General features: G+C 45.7%; 1 protein-coding gene across 6 annotated transcripts in view; it reads left to right on the plus strand.

The window, feature by feature from the left end:
- TUT4 (terminal uridylyl transferase 4) overlaps nucleotides 1-22,330 on the plus strand; it is a 1,006,035-nt gene that overhangs the window by 326,095 nt on the left and 657,610 nt on the right. For all 6 annotated transcript variants that reach the window (XM_069232665.1, XM_069232664.1, XM_069232661.1 and 3 more), the window contains 2 exons: nucleotides 10,546-10,767; nucleotides 10,892-11,066. In XM_069232665.1, the coding sequence (XP_069088766.1) occupies nucleotides 10,546-10,767; nucleotides 10,892-11,066 (397 nt within the window). The remainder of the gene's footprint in view (nucleotides 1-10,545; nucleotides 10,768-10,891; nucleotides 11,067-22,330) is intronic.

Genomic DNA, 22,330 nt, shown 5'->3' on the forward strand with positions numbered 1-22,330 from the left:
GGCACATCCCTAATCCTATTAGGGGAATCCTCCATCTGAAAGATGGAGGATTTCTAAAAGTCAGAGTCACCTCAGCTCAGGACACCTTAGGGGTTGTCCTGACTGGCCAGTGACCCCTCCTTGTTTTTCTCTTTATGTCCTCCGGCCTTGCCGCCAAAAGTGGGGCCGTGGCCGTAGGGGGCGGGCATCTCTACTTGCTGGAATGCCCTGTGGCGCTGAAACAAAGGGGGTGAGCCTTTGTGGCTCACCACCAGGTGTTACAGCTCCTGCAGGGGGAGGGGAGAAGCACCTCCACCCAGTACAGGCTTTGTTACTAGCCACAGAGTGACAAAGGCACTCTCCCCATGTGGCTAGCAACATGTCTGGTGTGTGGCAGGCTACCAAAACTAGTCAGCCCACATTAGAAGTCGGTATGTTTTCAGGGGGCAACTCTAAGATGCCTTCTGGGGTGTATTTCACAATAAAATGTACACTGGCATCAGTGTGCATTTATTGTGCTGAGAAGTTTGATACCAAACTTCCCAGTTTTCAGTGTAGCCATTATGGTGCTGTGGAGTTCGTGTATGACAGACTCCCAAACCATACACTCTTACGGCTACCCTGCACTTACAATGTCTAAGGTTTTGCTTAGACACTGTAGGGGCATAGTGCTCATGCACCTATGCCCTCACCTATGGTATAGTGCACCCTGACTTAGGGCTGTAAGGCCTGCTAGAGGGGTGACTTATCTATGCTATAGGCAGTGTGAGGTTGGCATGGCACCCTGAGGGGAGTGCCATGTCGACTTAGTCCTTTTCTCCCCACCAGCACACACAAGCTGGCAAACAGTGTATCTGTGCTGAGTGAGGGGTCCCCAGGGTGGCATAAGACATGCTGCAGCCCTTAGAGACCTTCCCTGGCATCAGGGCCCTTGGTACCAGGGGTACCAGTTACAAGGGACTTACCTGGATGCCAGGATGTGCCAATTGTGGAAACAAAGGTACAGTTTTAGGGAAAGAACACTGGTGCTGGGGCCTGGTTAGCAGGACTCAGCACACTTTTAAATCATAACTTGGCATCAGTAAAGGCAAAAAGTCAGGGGGTAACCATGCCAAGGAGGCATTTCCTTACACCCTTCTGCCGTTTAATGAAGCCCTCACCGATGTCCTTTTGGGTACCTGCTCCAAATCCAACACAGGGGATCCTGTGAATAGGAATATTGCACGCCACCATCGGCCCACTCTGAACGACCCTAAATTCCTGTCCCAGCACCCCATGCCTGAGAGTCTTGTTATCCAGGCTTCCTCTTCTTCAGGCGCATTTTCTTCCGCACCCCCGGACAGGGAATCCAAAAGGCTGGAACAGTTTGACAAGAAGTTATTTTCTTCCTCCAATCTCGCGCTGAGGTCTGTGAACACTGCATGCCTTTTGGGCCGATATACCCACTCTTTGTTGGATACAGTTGCACAAGTCCTGCGCAGATACCGGAGGAGGCCCGTGCTATCGTCTCCCAAGCTGTGAACGATGGGAGAGATGCGGCAAAGTTCACAATCCGTTGTGGGATGGACACAACCGACTCTCTGGGCAGAGCGGTTGCTACGACTGTGGCCTTACGACGCCACGCCTGGTTGCGTACTTCTGTTTTTTCTGGGGATGTTCAGCAGTCACTCACGGACATGCTCTTTGATGGCTCATGTCTCTTCAAAGAGAAAGCAGACTCGGCCTTGGAGAGATTCAAGGATTTCCGGACTACGACTCCGTCCCTCGGTCTTTCCTCTGCCCCTCTCCCCCCACAGTCCACTTTTTGCCCCTTTCGTGGCCACGGAAAGTGCTCCCTGTCACGTCCGCCAACCACGCTGTTCAGCCTCTTCGTGGCCGGGGACTTGGAATCCCACGTGGCCGTGGGACAGGGATCCAGAGGTCTGCCCAGTCCACCTCTGCCCCCGCTGCAGCCTCCAAACCCTCCTAGCCCGTCCCCTCACTCCTGTCCAGTTGGAGGCAGGATTGGGCATCCCCTGCCCCACTGGGAAAACATCACCACGGACAGGTGGGTTTTGCAGATAGTTCAAAAGGGCTACTCCCTCGCTTTCGAATATGCTTCACCAACCATGCCTCCATCCTTCAGTCACCTTCAAGAGGATCATTTGGCGCTTCTCCGCCAGGAAGTCACATCTCTCTTGGCCAAGGGAGCTATAGAAAAGGTCCCTATGCCAGAAGTAGGTCGTGGTTGTAATTCACGCTACTTTCTGATACCAAAAAAGGACAAGGGCTTACATCCTATCCTAGACCTTCGGGACCTAAACTATTTCCTCAAGAAGAAGAAATTCAAACTGCTCACCCTGGCTCAGGTTCTGTTTGCCTTGTACCCAGGAGACTGGATGGTAGCATTGGCTTGCAGGGTGCTTATTTCCACATCCCCATCCTGCCTGCCCACATACGAGCACTTTCAGTTTACTATGCTTCCTTTTGGCCTTACCAGCGCCCCTCGGGTGTTCACGAAAGTTATGGCGGTGGTTGCAGCTCATCTGCGCAGATTAGGTGTCTGTCTTCCCCTACCTCGATGACTGGCTGTTGAAGGCGGACTTGCCCCAGAAAGTCGTCTCCCACTTTCAGACTACGGAGAACCTTGTGCACAAGCTGGGGTTCACTATAAACGTGCCGAAGTCACACCTGACTCCCTCTCAGACGCTCCCTTTCATCGGAGCTGTTCTGGACACAGTGCAGTTTCGGGCTTATCATCCCGAAAAGCGAGTCCAAGACATTCAGGCTATGATTCCTATCTTTCAGCCTCTGTCTTGGGTTTCGGTAAGGCTGACTCTGAGGCTGTTGGGACTCATGGCCTCCTGCATCCTGCTAGTAACACATGCCAGATGGCATATGCGGGCTCCGCAGTGGGACCTGAAGTTCCAGTGGGCGCAGCATCAGGGGAATCTCTCTGACATGGTCCGGATCTCAGAGGGAACTGCGAAAGACCTGCAGTGGCGGCTTTCGAAACCGCATTGGGTCTACAGCAGATCCCTCTCCCTTCCCCAACCAGATCTTTCTATAGTGACAGATGTGTCACTTATGGGTTAGGGCGGACACATGGGAGAGGCGGAGATCATAGGACTCTGGTCTCCGGCGGAGTCTGGGCTCCATATCAATCTTCTTGAGCTCCGGGCGATGAGGCTTGCATTGAAAGCATTCCTTCCTTCTCTTAAAGGGAAAGTGGTGCAGGTGTTCACGGGCAATACTACTGCCATGTGGTTCTGCAACAAATGGTGGAGTAGGGTCCTAGACCCTTTCTCAGGAGGCACTACGCCTCTGGACATGGCTAGAATATCAGGGCATTACCCTGATGGTTCAACATCTGCGGGGTTCCCTCAACGCCAATGCACAGCCGATCATGAATGGCGTCTCCATCTGGAGGTGGCACAAGGTCTCTTTCAGCAGCGGGGAGAGCCTTGGTTAGATCTGTTCGCCTCCGCAGAGAACACGCAATGTCAGCTGTTTTGCTCATTGGAGTTTCCAGGGCGGCACTTGCTCGGAGACTCTTTTCGTCTCGAGTGGAACTCTGGCCTCCTTTCCGCCAATAGCTGTTCTACCCAGAGTTCTCAAGAAAAGCAGGAACAACCGGGCCAATGTCAATCCTCTACTTAGACTGCCTCTTCGGCGGATCTTCTGTCGCAGCAACAGGGGACGGTTCTTCACCCGAACCTGTCAAACCTCCGCCTTCATGCATGGAGATTGACCAGCAACAGTTTACGGCTTTTGCCCTTCCACCCGAAGTCTGCGATGTTATCTTGGCAGCCAGGCATCCATCAACCCAAACTGTATACGCCTGTCGTTGGAATACGTTTTTGGCATGGTGTACCAAGAAAATCTGTTGATCCCCTTTCTGTCTCTCTATCCGAGGTTCTTTTTTAGGCTACCTAATCAGCCCTCTCTCTTTAAATCTCCTATTGTGAGTAGATTCCTCAAAGGACTCACCCGTGTATTTCCTCCCGCTCTATTTATCATGCCTCAGTGGGACCTTAATCTTGTCCTTTACTATTTGATGTGTACTCCCTTTGAGCCAATGCATAATTGTCCCTTGCGGCTCCTCTCCTTCAAAACTGTCTTTCTTATTGCTATCACCTCTGCTCGCAGGGTGAGTGAGCTTCAAGCCCTTTCGTCAAAACCTCCATACTTGTCTGTGCACCCTGACAAAGTAGTGTTGCGCACTAAGGCTTCCTTCCTTCCTAAGGTGGTTACACCCTTTTATGTGGGCCAGTCCATCACTCTGCCTACTTTCTACGCACTCCCACATCCTTCCCATGAGGAGGAGAGACTCCACCGTCTGGACCCAAAAAGAGCTTTGGCGTTCTCCCTCAATCGTACTAAAGATTTCCGGGTGGACAATCAACTCTTCGTTGGGTATGTGGGTGCGAAGAAAGGGAAGGCGGAGCAAAAGTATACCAACGCTCGATGGGTGCTTCTTTACATCAAAATGTGCTATGCTTTGGCCAAGAAGCAACCTCCTGAAGGCTTGCGTGTTCATTCCACCAGAGCAACTGCTGCATCCAATGCGTTAGCATGCGGAGTTCCTGTCCTGGATATCTGCCAGGCAGCTACGTGGGCGTCCCTGCACACGTTCGCTAAGCACTACTGTCTGGACAGTCGGGTCCATCGGGAAGGCTACTTAGGTCATTCGGTCCTGCAGGACTTCCTAGTATGATCTTGGTTCGCAGCCCACCACTGAGGATGGCATTGCTTGGGTATCTATTCTAAGGTAAGGAATCTTCAACTAGAAGTCTCTATCAGATGTACAAGTTACTTACCTTCGGTAACGAAATATCTGGTAGAGACATATTCTAGTTGCAGATTCCTTACCGCCCACCCATCCTCCCTGCTTGCGAACTGATATCTAGGGACAGGGTTTCCCCCTTTCAGGTCCTTAGCTCTGGCGCACCAATCTCAGTATTCTTAGCGGCTCTGCGCTTTGATGTGGAAAGTCGTTAAAAGAAACTGACATCACTGCGCGAGGGCGGCGTCTATGTGCTACTCCTGATGTCATCACGGTGACTACGACGCCCGTGGAGTAGACCAGCGCCACTCACCGATGTACAAGGGTTTTGCTCGAAGAAAAATCTCTGGTTCTAGTCTGATGCCTGGGAAAATTCTAAGGTAAGGAATCTGCAACTAGAATATGTCTCTACCAGATATTTTGTTACCAAAGGTAAGTAACTTGTACTTCAAGTCCACAGAGACGACATACAGATTCCCTTTGCCAATGAAAACTGTCTTCCAATATAGAAGCGGAAACCTGAAGGCTTGTTCAATAGTGGATATGTTTTTACGAAACTCAGCCTGGAGTGGACTGAGAATATCACATTCAGCCATCTAGTCTTCAGTCTTGCCCAGCAGGCAGTGACAAAACACCTTCTGCACACAGTCTAATAGGCTAATTGGCCCATAATTACAGGGGAGGGCTATAGCCCCCTTTTTAAAAATCAGGACAACAATAACACCCTTCCAGGACTCAGGGATTGATGCCCCAGTTGCTGTTGCATTTAATATGATAGTAATGTATCTTGACCAGTCTTTGATGTCAGTTAGGAATAGGTCTGCTGGAACACCATGAGAACCAGGCGCACTGTTGCGCTTTAAAGTACCCAATGAATGTACTATTTCCTCATGGGAAAACAATTGCAAAACTATAGGGGTAGGGGTAGGGGTTGGAATAATAGTTGAACAAGTAACCTTATGTTCAGGAGCCATACTATCATGATCGGAAGAATATAACATGCTAAAGTAGTCTACCCAATCCTTTGGGGCAAAGTTTGTTGTAATATTCAGTGCACTATTTTCAGGGCTGCGGGATGCCACGGACCAAAATTCGCTGCAATTCCTCTCACTTGCAGCGTTAAGTGCAGCCCGCCACTTGTCATCTTGCTCACGCTTGGCTTTGCAAACAGCAAATTTATAAGACTTCCTAGCTGTGCGAATGGCATTTATATCTTTGGATTTAATGGCTTGGTTTAGGTGTTTGCCCTTCGCCGTCTTGCCACCAGAGACTATGGTGGTCATTATGAACCTGGCGGTGTGGCCCGCCATACCGGCGGTGGCGGGTAAAACCGCCAGTCGGCAAGGCGGGCCACACTGCCACATAATGAACCCCATGAGGGCCGCCATCGCCAGCCCTCACTCACCACCAGCCTCCGTCAGGCAGTCTGGCGGCGGTCGGAAACATTATCCGACAGGGCCAGCGGTGCTGCCCCTCGGATAATGTTTCTTCAATGTTTCCTAAGCCACCAGCCTTTCCCTGGTGGAAGGGGTGCACCGGGGCACCCCTGGGGGCTTCTGCACTGCCCATGCACTTGACATGGGCAGTGCAGGGGCCCCAGTGCAGTGCCACATCGTGCAGGTCACTGCCTGACATTGTGGAGCCGCCGTCAATGTCCCGGCCAGAGCTTCCTGTGGGCCGGCGGAAATAATGTTTCTGCCCGCCGACCAATAGGAATGTTCGTTATGTGGCCGGCGGGGATGCGGGGACACTGGCGGTCAGTGTTTTGACCGCCAGCATGAACACGGTGGTTTTTACCACCGTGTTCATAATGAGGGCCTATATCTTCTGAAAAATGGGCTGCAAAGCCCTCAAAACATGAGGTGTGAGTAAAACTTAAGTGCTCGTTGGGGATTGAGGATCCCGCCTCTAAACACTTCAATGTTGTCTTCAATGCACCGTTTCAGCATTAATATCTGGTTGAGCCAGAACCTTATCCCACTTCAGGCGACATTTGTTATTAGTCAAACCAAGTCCCACAGGTGCTGTTGCTGGAGTATTTTCCATAAACATATGATTGTGCAAAGCAAACATGTGAACTGAGAGTGGGTTATGATCGCTCTCAGATCTCTCAGTAACCATCATATCGATGACTAGAGGGCCACAATCTTATGTTGACTAGGCAATAGTCAATTCTGCTCGTGTGGTTGACCTTGTTATAAGTATGTCAACCCTTTGTATCAGATTTAGTCCTGCCATTGAGTGCCTTTAGCCCAAATTCAATAGTCAGTGACTTTGCCTGAACAGCTGTTTGCGACCACTGTGAGGAAATGCCTCCTTGGCATGGTTACCCCCTAACTTTTTGCCTTTGCTGATGCTAAGTTATGATTTGAAAGTGTGCTGGGACCCTGCTAGCCGGGCCCCAGCACCAGTGTTCTTTCCCTAAACTGTACCTTTGTCTCCACAATTGGCACAACCCTGGCACTCAGTTAAGTCCCTTGTAACTGGTACCCCTGGTACCAAGGGCCCTGATGCCAGGGAAGGTCTCTAAGGGCTGCAGCATGTCTTATGCCACCCTAGGGACCCCTCACTCAGCACATGCACACTGCTTCACAGCTGACATGGCACTCCCCTCAGAGTGCCATGCCAACCTCACACTGCCTGTGGCATAGGTAAGTCACCCCTCTAGCAGACCTTACATCCCTAAGGCAGAGTGAACTATACCAAAGGTGAGGGGATATGTGCAGGAGCATTATGCCCCTGCAGTGTCTAAGCAAAACCTTAGACATTGTAAGTGCAGAGTAGCCATAAGAGTATATGGTCTGGGAGTTTGTCAGACACGAACTCCACAGTTCCATAATGGCTACACTGAAAACTGGGAAGTTTGGTATCAAACTTCTCAGCACAATAAATACACTGATGCCAGTGTGCAATTTATTGTAACATACACCCAGAGAGCATCTTAGAGATGCCCCCTGAATACCTACCCGACTTCTAGTGTAGGCTGACCATTTTCTGACAGCCTGCCACACACCAGACATGTTGCTGGCCACATGGGGATAGTGCCTTTGTCACTCTGTGGCCAAGAACAAAGCCTGTACTGGGTCAAGGTGCTTCTGACCTCCCCCTGCAGGAACTGTAACACCTGGCGGTGAGCCTCAAAGGCTCACCCCTTTTGTTACAGCACACCAGGGCATCCCAGCTAGTGGAGATGCCCGCCCCTCCGGCCACTGCCCCCACTTTTGGCGGCAAGGCTGGAGGAGATAATGAGAAAAACAAGGAGGAGTCACCCACCAGTCAGGACAGCCCCTAAGGTTTCCTGAGCTGAGGTGACCTCTGCCTTGAGAAATCCTCCATCTTGAGTTTGGAGGATTCCCCCAATAGGATTAGGGATGTGCCCCCCCTCCCCACAGGGAGGAGGCACAAAGGGTGTAGCCACCCTCAAGGACAGTAGCCATTGGCTACTGCCCTCCCAGACCTAAACACACCCAGCAGTCCCGTCGATCTATGCAGATACAGAGTTTCTTTCACAACCCAAAAACTAAGGCAGAGAAGGCTCTACGTACTTGAGATGCATACAGAGCAAAAATGCATTTCATGGAAAAGACAGAGTATCAGAAAAGGGAAACAATTCTGTGTCACAATAAGGCTGGCATCTACCTAACAGGAAAACCAAGAGCACACTTATCAACAAAAAAGGAGCAACAATTGCCTTTTTAGCAAACACACCATTAAATGAAAACTGCATGGCAGCCACATAGTCGCCAGTACACACGTTCACAAAACACTATTGGAGTGGTGTTCAAACCAATAGATAAGCCCAAGTGGGACAAAAAGTATTGAAACATCTGTTTACAAGCTCTACCTCGTCTTTAACCCAACCACAGTGAAGAATACATATGCTGAATCAATGCACAGCATGTGAATCCAGAAAAGATTCATGCTGCAAAACGAAAATATTTACTTACCGGTAGGAGTAGTTTTGCAGGTTGAAGAATTTTCTGGATTCACAAGCAACCTACCTGCCTCCCAAGAAGATGAGATGAAACAAGTTACAAAAAAAAAAGATTCTGAAGATGTCGACAACGAGGAAGGTTTCTGGGGAGGGCATATAACGTCACAGGAGGATGATCTAAGCACCAAGTGTTGGAGGTTGTCGACACACAATAAAAAAATTTAAAAAAGAGAGAAGGACTACTACTGAACACAAGAAATTATGGACCTAACCACTAGATGGCGAACTAATGCACAGCATGTGAATCCAAAATCTTTTTCAAGCTGATAAACTACTCCTACTTGTAAGTAACCATTTTGTTTGCCCCCTCTTCCACTCTTATAGCATGCCTCCTTCCTTTCTAGCTCACCCTGCTTTCCTGTACCTTCTCTGCTGCTTTCCATCTTTTATCATCTTATCTCTCATCCCTTCTGTGCCCCACGCCATTTCTTTCCATATCACATTACACAGTTCAATAGCTCCACATACTTTTTGTTGCAATATTCAACACAACCTGATACCATATAATGAGGTCTGGTGGCTGAGCGGATTAACATGATCTCTGCTTGAAGTCATGGTCACTGTTCAAATCCTTGCAGGTGCACTTAGCCATTCATCATTCTGTACCATTCGGTTGGCTAACATAAGCATGTTATTTTGGTGAAAAAATGCCCTTCAAGGTGGACTCGTACTTACAAATAGATATTTATATGATACAACACATCAAATCTGCTGCTGAGACTTTTTCAGGACTCCATATTACTCCACACTATTATTGCACATAATACATCAAATAATACCAGACAATCTAACAACACAACACTTAGCACACCAGAACTACTAAGTATCAGCAGTTCTGGTGTAAACCTTACAACAACATAAGTACAGTTTTAATCACCACTGCATGCAACACCTCAGTAAGCAGCATCAAAACAATTCACAACTCCACAGATTTTCATATGATTGTTTGTTCTGTAATATGGCTACAAATGTATGACACTGTGCCCACTGTCCACAACACCCCTTCTTTGGCCACCATATGATTTAATTCAGTGGAACACAATTAGTAAACTTAATGGAGTGTTCCACTACTCAAACACGGACCAAATAGTACTTCATACTTCCCTTCACTAATCATTAGAGCACCATTCTGTGCACCCTACCCATAAGTTGCCATGTTTCATACAGTGCTACATACACATTTCCACTGCATAAACAAATCAGAAATTTGTTCCAAATATTGTTAGTGCATTATAGGTCAGGTACAAATCTTTATTTTTCTCTCTCTTTTGAAGACTGTGCCACTGAAGAAGGATAAACTCACATGTTAAGTTTGAGATATAACTCATTTTGGAGCACCTGTATATTTTGGTCCCCCCCCCCCCCCCCCCCCCCCCCCCCCCCCCCCCCAATCAGGTATACAAGCCAAACATTACTTAGAGGAGGGAGTGTTGAGCTATATGAAAAATCTTTACCCCAACATAATATACTCCATTTAGTACATGGCCAATTTGCCAGACCTGAGCTTCCAAATGAAATGGTTTCAGATAATTTCATTTTAATAGGAACTCCTTAGGACTTTAATTTATTGTTTGAGCACTATTGTGAAAGATGCTTTAATTTAATTCGACATAAGCTAGTTTTGATTTGATTTTCGCCACTGTTTAACTTCTCCAATCTGTCGAAATGCACTATGGTAAATTTGGGTTAATTTAATGTGTTCCTTTTTTCGATTTTTTATTTTTTTAACAAAGGGTTTTCTACGAGAAGCAAAAGATATTTGAAAACATTAAATACTTTCACACATTTTATCAAATTACTTTTCTAGATGGAAGGCTTTGAGTCAAAAAGGTTAGATGATCATCAACTGAAGGATATAGAAGCCGGAAAGTTCTTGAGGTGGGAATATAAACTGACAAACAACAATGAATCCCGAAACTCAGGTGCAAACTCAGATGGCAAGTCTAAGGTTGAGCAGCAGAAAGGAGGTTTGAAGAAGGCATCTCATTCTGAGGTTGACAGCAATGCTCCAAAGACAAAAAGTGGCAAAGTGAGTGTGCTTGCTGTTCTCATGTCTTTTATATTCTTTTAAATTACATTTCTGCTATTGATTTAGTTTTGAAATTGTTACTTTCTGCAGCACATTTACAGCTAATTGTTTCCCTCTATTGTAGTCTCCGTTAGTATTCGATAAACCACACGATGTATCCCTTGGTCAATTATGGTTAGAGCTTTTAAAGTTTTACACTCTGGAATTTGCTTTGGAGGAATATGTAATCAGCGTGCGGGTACAAGAACTCCTGACGAGAGAGAATAAGAACTGGCCGAAAAGACGGATTGCTATTGAAGGTAGGTTCATTCCCATTTCATTTAACTTCCACTTAAAGTGTTGGTGTGTATAAAAAAAAAAAAGAAAATGATTGCAGCAGTTGCGAAATTAGATGCTAGCTACTACTGACTGTGTTGCACGAAGCCTGAGTTCAAAGCTTAGTGTGTTTTTTTGTTGTCCCACACTTCTAGGCATTCCTGCAATGCATAAAGTGCACTACTTTGCCTAAAACAACAGATTTATATGAGAGATGGTAGAGGTTTCTAACTTTTCATCTGAACTGTTTCCATATTTAGATTGTTTCCAATTATGCTTTAACTGATTGATTGGTTGTAAGAGATAGTGATCTTTATCCAGGTGCTGGTATAGCCTGGCTAAATTATTACCCCCCCCCCCCCACCCCCACCCCCTCTCCCATTAGTCCCGAGCCAGGTTGAAATAAGTTGCTGTCAGACATAGGTCAGAACGAAGAACGAATTTGCAAGAGCAACTGTCTTGGACTTAAACCTTTTGGCCATGCAGTATGTATTTGCTTGAACGACTCTCACAGACTTAACCCTTTTGCAATCATGTCATACTTAGGTGCAGCTTCACGTTAGCCACAACAAGATTGGAGTACCTCTCTAAACCTCATCCACAACACTTTAAGCTTCCCACTACATGCCTCACTGTAATAATCCCACATTGTAGCCTCTCACCTGACCACCAGTAAAGCAGTTGGTCCTTCAACAGGAGTAGGGAGTACAATACAGTTCTGCAGTGTAATACAGTGCAGTCTGTCATTTCCTTTGGGAGTTGGTTCACTCTAAAAACATATGTAAATAAGACGTTTGTTTTCCCAGTCATTTGACTGGGACGGCAACATACACCTGTAATGTTCAGCAGTGAAGGTGGATATTTTGTGGAGTAGAAAGCTGTGGCCTGGTTTGATGCTTTTCCATATCCACTCACTGTAGGCCATCTACATCTGTTTTGTAAACCGCTGTGAAATGCACTGTATTGGGGTACCATGCTTAAGTGGGTAGGGACTTGAGGAGGAAGAGGCATGGGTGAAGACTGGGAGAGAATTCGATTTTGTGTCTCATAGACATGGAAATGCTGCGTCTAAATTCATATCTAGTTTCTTGAGGTTCTCTTTCTTGAACAACTTGTCTTGACTGAGTGTTGAAGGTGTTGTTAACTTTCAAACTTCGGTTGTTGTAACCTCTTCTAGATTTTATTTGGTGTTCTTTCTGTTAAGTTTTTTTATGCCCTTACATTGCAACAGAAAGAATGCACTTGTTATGGTGGACTCAGGATGCCTACCAACTCAGGAAGGGCTTCCTCTGAAGTCCCAGTGCTTTCTAAATTAAATAGCATTCTGGGCTTTAGATTTGCTGAGAGGTATGGTAACTTTCCACCACATGAAAAAGTGTCTTTTTCCCTTGCAAATAGGAAGCAGATCCTCCATTTTGAGAGAATTAGGAAACCTGAGCAGTTGGGATTTGGTATGGCTGCTGTTGTCCCTCCTCTCAGCAGTGATGGGCAAAGCCTTACAAGAAGTTGTAGGAGTCTTGCTGCATGTGTTGATTAATATGTGATCTGCACAGACAGACTGAGATCTGAGAAGAACTCTAAGGAGTCCATTGTTTCAGCCAGTCTCCACGTGACGATAAGATGAATGCCAGGAGGGACACCTGCAAACTTTGTGACCAGAAACTGAGTAGGTGGCAGAGAAGTCTCTGCTCCTTCAGCACTTCGACAATGAGAACACACCACCAGTTGAAGCATGAGAAGGAGTACATGAGGTATCAGTAAGAGATCGACTGCCGAAGCAGAGGACAACCAAACTCAGAAGTGTACTGAACCAAAGAGAATGAGAAACAATCAATACCTCAAAATGATCCAGTGCAGCAAAAATGAAAATGCAACTGGGGTGAAAAGATGCAAAATTTCATGTTGCCACAACAGCTATAACACAAAACACCCTCACACCTCTTAGAATAACAATCAGTCATAAACAAAAAAAACGGTTTTTAAGCACAGCCAATCAAAATAAAAGCTTAACTCTCTTGAGTCTTAGATTCTCCATGGGTGCCCAGGGCGGCAGTGTGTTACTGGAGTTGGCTGTCTGTGGCTGCTTGGACACATTATCTGACTGAAGGCCATGCACAGTGGATATTGGCCGACTGTGAATGCCTACTCGTTCTGTTGCCAAACGCAGCTGCCTGCACCTGAAGGTGGTGCATAGTAGGCGACAACATAATTTCAAAGAAAAAAAATAAAAAATTCACTAAACAAAGCTACAGATAAAGTGAAGTTATGGTTAGGGTTGGTTATAGCACCTTAACATATGTTTAAAAAAAAAAACTCTGAAATTCACTTAAAACATGAAAAAGGTTAGGCAAAGTTATGCTTACAAAACTTAAAAACCTCTGAAATAAGGAGTTAAGGCTAGCTCTGTAAATTATCACTCGCATAACAGCCATTCAATCCATAGCTCGCACACCAGATGCAATGCTTGTAACCTCACAATATTTATTCCAGGTTGAAGTTAGTATGAACACATAAGAGCGTAGTGTCATTAAATAATGGTAGATACTCAAGGCAACAAATAGTACTGTATTCATAGTTGTCAAATTAATAGAGTTAATGGTAATGTTATATGTATATGTAAGATATATATACACTGAAAAAGGACTTTAAGTGAAAATGTCAGTTAAAACAAAACCACTGAAATTCACCATTTATAGTTATCTCAAGTAAGTGGAAGTCGTGCCTACATGTAACTTACTCACACCCTCACCATGCACTATGTTGCTATCAAATGTTATTTCAGGTGTGATTAGGAATGTTATCAGTGCATTAATTGAACATTTAATGAGTGATGTAATATGTGAGGATACAATCACTGCATTGTAAGAGTGGGGTATATTTACCTAAGGGCACCAGGTCCCTTAAAGTAATCAGTAGAAGAATACAAATTAGCCAAGACTATGCCCTGGGAGGTGACAGGCAAAAGATGGGCAAGGAAAGATATTGAATAAGAAGCAAGCACGTTAGAGTGACAAAGCTAACTAATGGCAAGTGGTGTTTTGCTTTCACTAATGACTGAGCTGAACACAACCTCTGGAATGCACTTCTTAGTTTAAAGAGGACATTTACTATTACTTCACCACGAGGTTCCTGAGAGAAGAGATTAGTAGGTTGGAGGCACACAATTAAAAAAAGTCACAGCAATGAAAGGAAAATATATCAAAGTGATTCTCAATTGCAATGCACACAGCAAATATATGTGATTATATTATAACATAACTTCAAAGCAAAGAAATAAAGTAAAAATTCATCACCGTAGTAGGGCCCACCAAAATTCTTCATCTTTCTCATGCCAGCAAGAACGACTCCTGTTCAACTGCGAGAAAGATGTTCCACCCCCACGGGACAACGTCAGGCAGCTGGCGCCCACTCCTGACTGAAGTCTCGGAATTCCACGCTACTGAACAGAGTCATCTGTTTTATATCTTTGAATAGAGAACTTTTTTGAAAGCCCTCCCCTTTGAGAAGAATTATAAAAATAAAAAAATGCTGGCTACTGTAGGTCACAGTTGGAAGAAATAAGCGTCAAAAGGTGGCCAGGCTTTCAAGGCTGTCTCGCCCAAGCTGACTAAAGAAAAACACAAAATATGCGCTCCCTTATCATGCTATAGTTCGGTGAGAACAAAAATACGGAAAAACACAGCTTGGTTTACCATGAGGAAAAACAAAGCTCCTCTGCAATGTCTAATGCCACGATAAAGCCAATAGGCAGCTAACTTGAATGCCTAATGCCACGTTAAAGCCAATAGGCAGCTAACTTGAATACAAATTGTAATGTGCTACTGGTGAACATTGAACAACTAATATGCACAGTGGTGAAACACAAAGTCAGTGGTCAAACATACTTAATGGCATAACAAGTGATCAGACTTCAAATCAACAAGAAGCCTTTGCCAGTCACACAGCTTGTGCTGTCTCATAGGCAAAACTAAAAATGACATGCATCCTCACCTCCTAAGAAAAGCTAACACCTTAAGAAGGGATCCCAGTTGAACTGATGTAAAATAATAGTGTAAGCAAGGGGCTAGTGAACAGTTACCCATTGTTTAATGCATCGGTAACCTTCTAGGTATTGGCAATTCCCATGTTTTTTCTTTTTGGAACAGAAAAGCAAGAGAGGATAAGAGTACATGGGACAAAAAGAAAGAGACATCAGACAGGAGTGTAGCAGGAGGCAGGCTGCAGGTGAGAATGGGAGTGATGGGGGGGGTTAGATAGAAAAGGAGTAAATGAGAAGACAAAGGAAAGAGGCTGGTAACTAAGAGGTTAGTAATAAACACATCTTGGAGAGAGAAACTTGGGACAGGAGAGAGGGGAATGCAGAGCAGAGGAGGGGTAGGAGAGTGATGAATAGAGCAGAACATGAAGGGGTAGGTTGGGAAAAGCAGTGGACTGAGGCAAAAGAACCACAAGTGATGTAGCCTCTTGATGTGAATGGGAGCAGTGCTACTGATGAGGGAAAGCTGCAGCTAGCTAGTAAGCTGCATGGGTATGAATGTGCTGCAACACTTGCAGCTTAGCGTCATTGTTCCACAATCGCAAATAAATGCCTCATCATTTAATGAGTCATGTGACAGGCCAAAGAAAGGAAAAATGGCTTTGTTTTCCCATGGGTCTGAGTTCAAGAGAGAAGATTAAGTCTGGATACTCACGAGGCGTCTTGCATTGTTGAGCAATAGGAGTTGGAGCAGTTTCTGGTTCTGCATGTATTGGTCATTTCTGTACAACTGATGTCAGCTGCTACTATCATGCACTCCACTATGCTGCCATACCACAGTTCTTCAAAGTAAAGTTTTTCCACCTGAGGGTTGAGAGATGGTGCCTTCTCTTCATGCTCAGATTCCATGTATAATGATTTGTCTGTGAACCAAAGCACTGTGGGTGAGGGAAATGGGGCTGTCTACTTTGTGTCTTTGTGGCAGTGGTCAATGTATGGTGCCAGGGCACTGCCCCTTGTTCTGTATGAGACACAAACTGAGCGCAGTCGGAGAAGGTGTCAGATAACACAGACGTTCAGAAGCAGGCAAGGACAGAAACAGTCTACAAGACTTAGCAGAGAGTTTCAGAAAGAATAGTAGAGGAGCCAGAGGCACTCTGTAGGAAAGTACCATCTTGCCTGGCATGTTACCCCCTTATTTCACTGTATATATGTTGTTTTAGTGTTTGTGTCATTGGGGCCCTGCTCATAAATGTGCCCTGTATGTGTTCCCTGTGTGATGACTAACTGTCTCACTGAGGCTCTTCTAACCAGAACCTCAGTGGTTATGCTCTCTCTGCTTTCTAAATTGTCACTAACAGGCTAGTGACCAATTTCACCAATTCACATTGTCATACTGGAACACCCTTATAATTCCCTAGTATATGGTACTGAGGTACCCAGGGTATTGGGGTTCCAGGAGATCCCTATGGGCTGCAGCATTTCTTTTGCCACCCATAGGGAGCTCTGACAATTCATACACAGGCCTGCCACTGCAGCCTGAGTGAAATAACGTCCACGTTATTTCACAGCCATTTACCACTGCACTTAAGTAACTTATAAGTCACCTATATGTCTAACCTTTACCTGGTAAAGGTTGGGTGCTAAGTTACTTAGTGTGTGGGCAGTCTGGCACTAGCCAAGGTGCCCCCACATAGTTCAGGGCAAATTCCCCGAACTTTGTGAGTGCGGGGACACCATTTCACGCGTGCACTATACATAGGTCACAATGGTAACTCCGAACATGGCCATGTAACATGTCTAAGATCATGGAATTGTCACCCCAATGCCATTCGGGAGACAATTCCATGATCCCCCGAGTCTCTAGCACAGACCCGGGTACTGCCAAACTGCCTTTCCCGGGGTTTCACTGCAGCTTCTGCTGCTGCCAACCCCTCAGACAGGTTTCTGCCCTCCTGGGGTCCAGCCAGGCCTGGCCCAGGAAGGCAGAACAAAGGACTTCCTCAGAGAGAGGGTGTTACACCCTCTCCCTTAGGAAAAAGGTGTCAGGGCTGGGGAGGAGTAGCCTCCCCCAGCCTCTGGAAATGCTTTGATGGGCACAGATGGTTCCCATCTCTGCATAAGCCAGTCTACACCGGTTCAGGGATCCCCCAGCCCTGCTATGGCGTGAAACTGGACAAAGGAAAGGGGAGTGACCACTCCCCTGACCTGCACCTCCCAGGGGAGGTGCCCAGAGCTCCTCCAATGTGCTCCAGACCTCTGCCATCTTGGAAACAGAGGTGTTGCTGGCACGCTGGACTGCTCTGAGTGGCCAGTGCCAGCAGGTGACGTCAGAGACTCCTTCTGATAGGCTCCTACCTGTGTTACTAGCCTATCCTCCTTCCTAGGTAGCCAAACCTCCTTTTCTGGCTATTTAGGGTCTCTGCTTTGGGGAATTCTTTAGATAACGAATGCAAGTGCTCATCCGAGTTCCTCTGCATCTCTCTCTTCACCTTCTGCCAAAGGATCGACCGCTGACTGCTCAGGACGCCTGCAAAACCGCAACAAAGTAGCAAAGACGACTACTGCAACCTTGTATCACTTCTCCTGCCGCCTTCTCGACTGTTTCCTGGTGGTGCATGCTCTGGGGGTAGCCTGCCTCCTTTCTGCACCAGGAGCTCTGAAGAAATCTCCCGTGGGTCGATGGAATCTTCCCCCTGCAACCGCAGGCAACAAAAGACTGCATCACCGGTCCTCTGGGTCCCCTCTCAGCACGAAGAGCGTGGTCCCTGGAACTCAGCAACTCTGTCCAAGTGACTCCCACAGTCCAGTGACTCTTCAGTCCAAGTTTGGTGGAGGTAAGTCCTTGCCTCCCCACGCTAGACTGCATTGCTGGGTACCGCGTGATTTGCAGCTGCTCCGGCTCCTGCGCACTCTTCCAGGATTTTCTTTGTGCACAGCCAAGCCTGGGTCCCCGACACTCTAACCTGCAGTGCACAACCTTCTGAGTTGTCCTCCGGCGTCGTGGGACTCCCTTTTGTGTCTTCGGGTGGACTCCGGTTCACTCCTCTTCCAAGTGCCTGTTCCGGTACTGCTGCGGGTGCTGCCTGCTTCTGTGAGGGCTCTTTGACTTGCTGGGCGCCCCATCTGTCTCCTCATCCAATTGGCGACATCCTGGTCCCTCCTGGGCCACAGCAGCATCCAAAAACCCTAACCGCGACCCTTGCAGCTAGCAAGGCTTGTTTGCGGTCTTTCTGCGTGGGAACACCTCAGCAAGCTTTTACACGACGTCCATCCTCCAAAGAGGGAGTTTCTAACCCTCTTCGTTCTTGCAGAATCCACAGCTTCTACCATCCGGCGGCAGCTTCTTTGCACCCTCAGCTGGCATTTCTTGGGCATCTGCCCACTCTCGACTTTGTCGCGACTCTTGGACTTGGTCCCCTTGTTCCACCGGTACTCTAGTCCGGACATCCACTTTGGTTGTATTGCTGGTGTTGGTCTTCCTTGCAGAATTCCCCTATCACGACTTCTGTGCTCTCTGGGGACTATAGGTGCACTTTACATCTACTTTTCAGGGTCTTGGGGTGGGCTATTTTTCTAACCCTCACTGTTTTCTTACAGTCCCAGCAACCCTCTACAAGGTCACATAGGTTTGGGGTCCATTCGTGGTTCGCATTCCACTTTTGGAGTATATGGTTTGTGTTGCCCCTATACCTATGCGCTCCTATTGCAATCTTCTGTCACTTTAAATTGCTTGCATTACTTCCTTTTGCTATAACTGCATATTTTTGGTATTGTGTACATATATCTTGTGTATATTTGGTATCCTCATACTGAGGGTGCTCACTGAGATACTTCTGGCATATTGTCATAAAAATAAAGTACCTTTATTTTTAGTATATCTGTGTATTGTGTTTTCTTATGATATTGTGCATATGACACCAGTTGTATAGTAGGAGATTTGCATGTCTCCTAGTTCAGCCTAAGATGCTCTGCTATAGCTACCTTCTATCAGCCTAAGCTTCTAGAAACACCTCTTCTACACTAATAAGGGACAACTGGACCTGGTACAGAGTGTAAGTACCCCTTGGTATCCACTACAAGCCAGGCCAGCCTCCTACACACTCACAAAGACGGGTACTGAATTACTGAAGGTCCCACATAAGTTACCCAAGTCTCATAGCACTAAACGTCCAGAAAGAAAGACCATTGACATTGGACAACATCCTGGTAGGTTCTGGTGACATGTCCACATGCCCTGTTTCTATAGCAACACACCTCTCCAAAACGGTCTTTGTATATTATTCAGAGCTTGGAACAAAATGACAACAGAAGAAAAATATTAATTGTTTATCTCTACAAATAAAGGGTGTTATGTTAGTTATTGTTTTTTTGTCCTCATTTGCCTTTAGTGCTTTTCATGCTGATCCCCAAGATCTTCCCCTGTTAGGATGGTAGTCGCCCCGAGGAGATCATTGTTCTCAAAAAAGAAAAAAAAGAAACAAAAAAGCACAGAACCCAGGAGGGGTACAAGACGAAAGTCACATCTTGACCCAATACAGCTTTAATCCTTGGACAGTTTGTCTTGCAGTAGCATGTTGGGAAGGTCTCCTGCCCTTCTCTCCAGTCACTGTAACAAGGGAATCCATATCATCCCAGCCTTTTTTGCGTGGGTGCGGCAAGAATCTATCTTGCATATATAGACTACTGCATTTAGCCATTCCGTCTTAGCAGGAGCCTTTGAAGATATCCATTGCCTACATATTTCCCTTCTACCCAGAAGCATCGGGTAAAACAATAAATGTTGTTTACACTTATTTAAGCCAGTTACTTTAGGTGACCAGCTGAAAAGAACCAGTTCCGGGCCTATGTCTGTCTGCCAGGAAACAATCTCCTTTATCACTCTGCTGACGTCAACCCAAAAAGCTTGAATGTAGGGAAAAAAAGAATATATGTACTTTGTCTGTCTTATTTAAACCACATTTTCTGCAAACCTGACTGTCCGTTTCTCTTAATTTTGCCAATTTCTTGGGAGTATAATAAGCCCTGTGGAGAGTAAAAAGATGGTTTCTTCTTAAATGTGCTGTTTTTACCACTTGATATAAAAAAAAAAAAACTCCATGAGGTCAGCCATAACTGGGAGATATCTTCATTTGGGATAACATCCCCCCCACGTGGAGACTGCTAAACCCTTGTCCTGGCCTAAAGCGTCTAAAAATAAACTACAATAAATTGCCACTTCTTTCTTCTGAGTAAGACCTTTAGCCAGCTCCTCCTCCAATTTGTTGGTGTCCATTCCCTCCTCCAGTAAAGACTGTTCCCAGCTCTGCAGTTGATTGTTTTTGAATCTTGATAGGTCCTCCTGGTCTTAATCACAAGCTCCTCCCTTGAAAGAATTTTCCCATTTTGTAGCAACTGATCCCATTCTGTAAAACCTGCATCCCTCAAAGGGCATGCCAGCCTGTCTTTAAGACAGTCTGGCGTTCCTGGGGAATCCCACACAGGGGCGTACTTGCTATAGTATACTAAGTTTGTGGCTTTCCGTATCTGGGCCCTTAGCTGGGCAGCTGCCTGTAAGGTATCCGTCTTATATTTTTTTGTAAAATCTTGGGTGGCCAAAATTATACACTAGTTTCAAACCACCTCCTACTATGCCCTTCAGCGTAGTGTCCCTTAGCCAATTTCCTCCAGCCCCAGATAACGTCTCCTTCGCATTTTTTAGCTGAATGGCCCCGGTGTACAGTTAGATATCTGTAAGTGCTATTCCCTCCCTTATCATATTTCCTTCTCTTTGTTTTTCTTGCAAATCTAATTCCTTTAGATGCCCAAATGAAGGAGTCTCTTTTCCCTTGCACCTTTTGTATCCAGACCTTCTTAAAATGTAGAGGGATCATGTTAAAAAGAAAAGTGCATTTTGGGAGAATAAACATTTTAATTAAATTAGTTCTTCCGTACAAAAATAATGGAAGATGAGCCCAACTTAGAAGCAACCTATTGACCTCTTTCATGACCCTATTGAAGTTAGCCTCAGCAATTTCTTTCATATTGTTACTAATGTTAACACCCAAATATTTTAAATTATTTTTAATTAAACAGTGTATTTCCTCAATATTCCAGGTCATAATTTCCATTTTAAACATGTTAACTGCATATCCCGAAACCTTCCAAAACTCTGATGTCAGGCGCTCTAAACTTACCAGGTTTGGGCATAGCTTACTTGTGTAGACCATAATATCAGCATTTAATGACATTTTCTTTTCCCAGCCTGCGCATGAAAAAGGGTTGATAGACTGGTCTCTTCTGATTTTTTTTTTGATTTTTTTATTTTTTTCTGCAAGCGGCTCAATGTGTAAATTAAACAATAACGGAGAAAGTGGACAGCCCTGTCTGGTGCCCCTGGTGATCCTGAAAGCTGTAGTTAAATTCCCATTTAACAATATTCTGGTCGTAGGAGTTTTATAAATATCCTTAAGAACTATACAAATATTTTTCACCTAAATTATGATACTTCAAAACAGAGTGTAGGTACTCCTGGTTGACCTTGTCAAAAGCCTTAGTGGCATCTAAAGCAATTACTGCAAGAGGGGTTTTGTAAGCTGTTGCCAGATCTATAGATCCGCTTAGTTCATGAGATAGATCGTGCATGTACCTCCCCTTTAAAAATCCCTTTCGACCTTCCGCAGTCAACTTCCCGACCACATTGCCCAGTCGTTTTGCTAGAATGCTGGAGAATAACTTATCATTTTTTAACAGAGAGATTGGCCTGTACGATTCACACATCGCAGGATCTTTACCTGGCTTGAAAGTCAATGTGATCACAGCCTCATCCCATGATTTTGGAAGTAAGATGTCTCCTCTGAAAATGGCATCAAATTATCATAAAAACAGGCTTAATCACTTCCTTCATACATTAATATAGCTCACTAGGCAACCCATCCGGTCCTGCCGGCTTTCCTTTTTTACCCCTTCCTGCAAAACCTCCTCTGATGTTATTGTCGTGTCTAGCTCTTCCTTCTCCCACCCTGTAAGTGTTCAAATCTGCAACTCATTCAACCATTCTAACCTTTGAGGTTCTGTTGTTACTTGATCTTCAGTATACAGTGACCCAAAAAAGTCTACGTGGGCTAGCTGAATTTCTGCAGTCTCCTTCAGTACTCTTCCGGTTGTGTTACATCTGATCTCCCGCACCTCATTTCTATTCAAGTCTGTCTTAATTTTCCATGCCAAAAGTCTTCCTGCATTCTTGCTATACTCGAAGTGTTCTAAGTTACTTGCCTCTCACCTAGCCTTAAC

The sequence above is a fragment of the Pleurodeles waltl genome, chromosome 4_2 (assembly GCF_031143425.1).
Source record: "Pleurodeles waltl isolate 20211129_DDA chromosome 4_2, aPleWal1.hap1.20221129, whole genome shotgun sequence".
NCBI lineage: Eukaryota > Metazoa > Chordata > Amphibia > Caudata > Salamandridae > Pleurodeles > Pleurodeles waltl.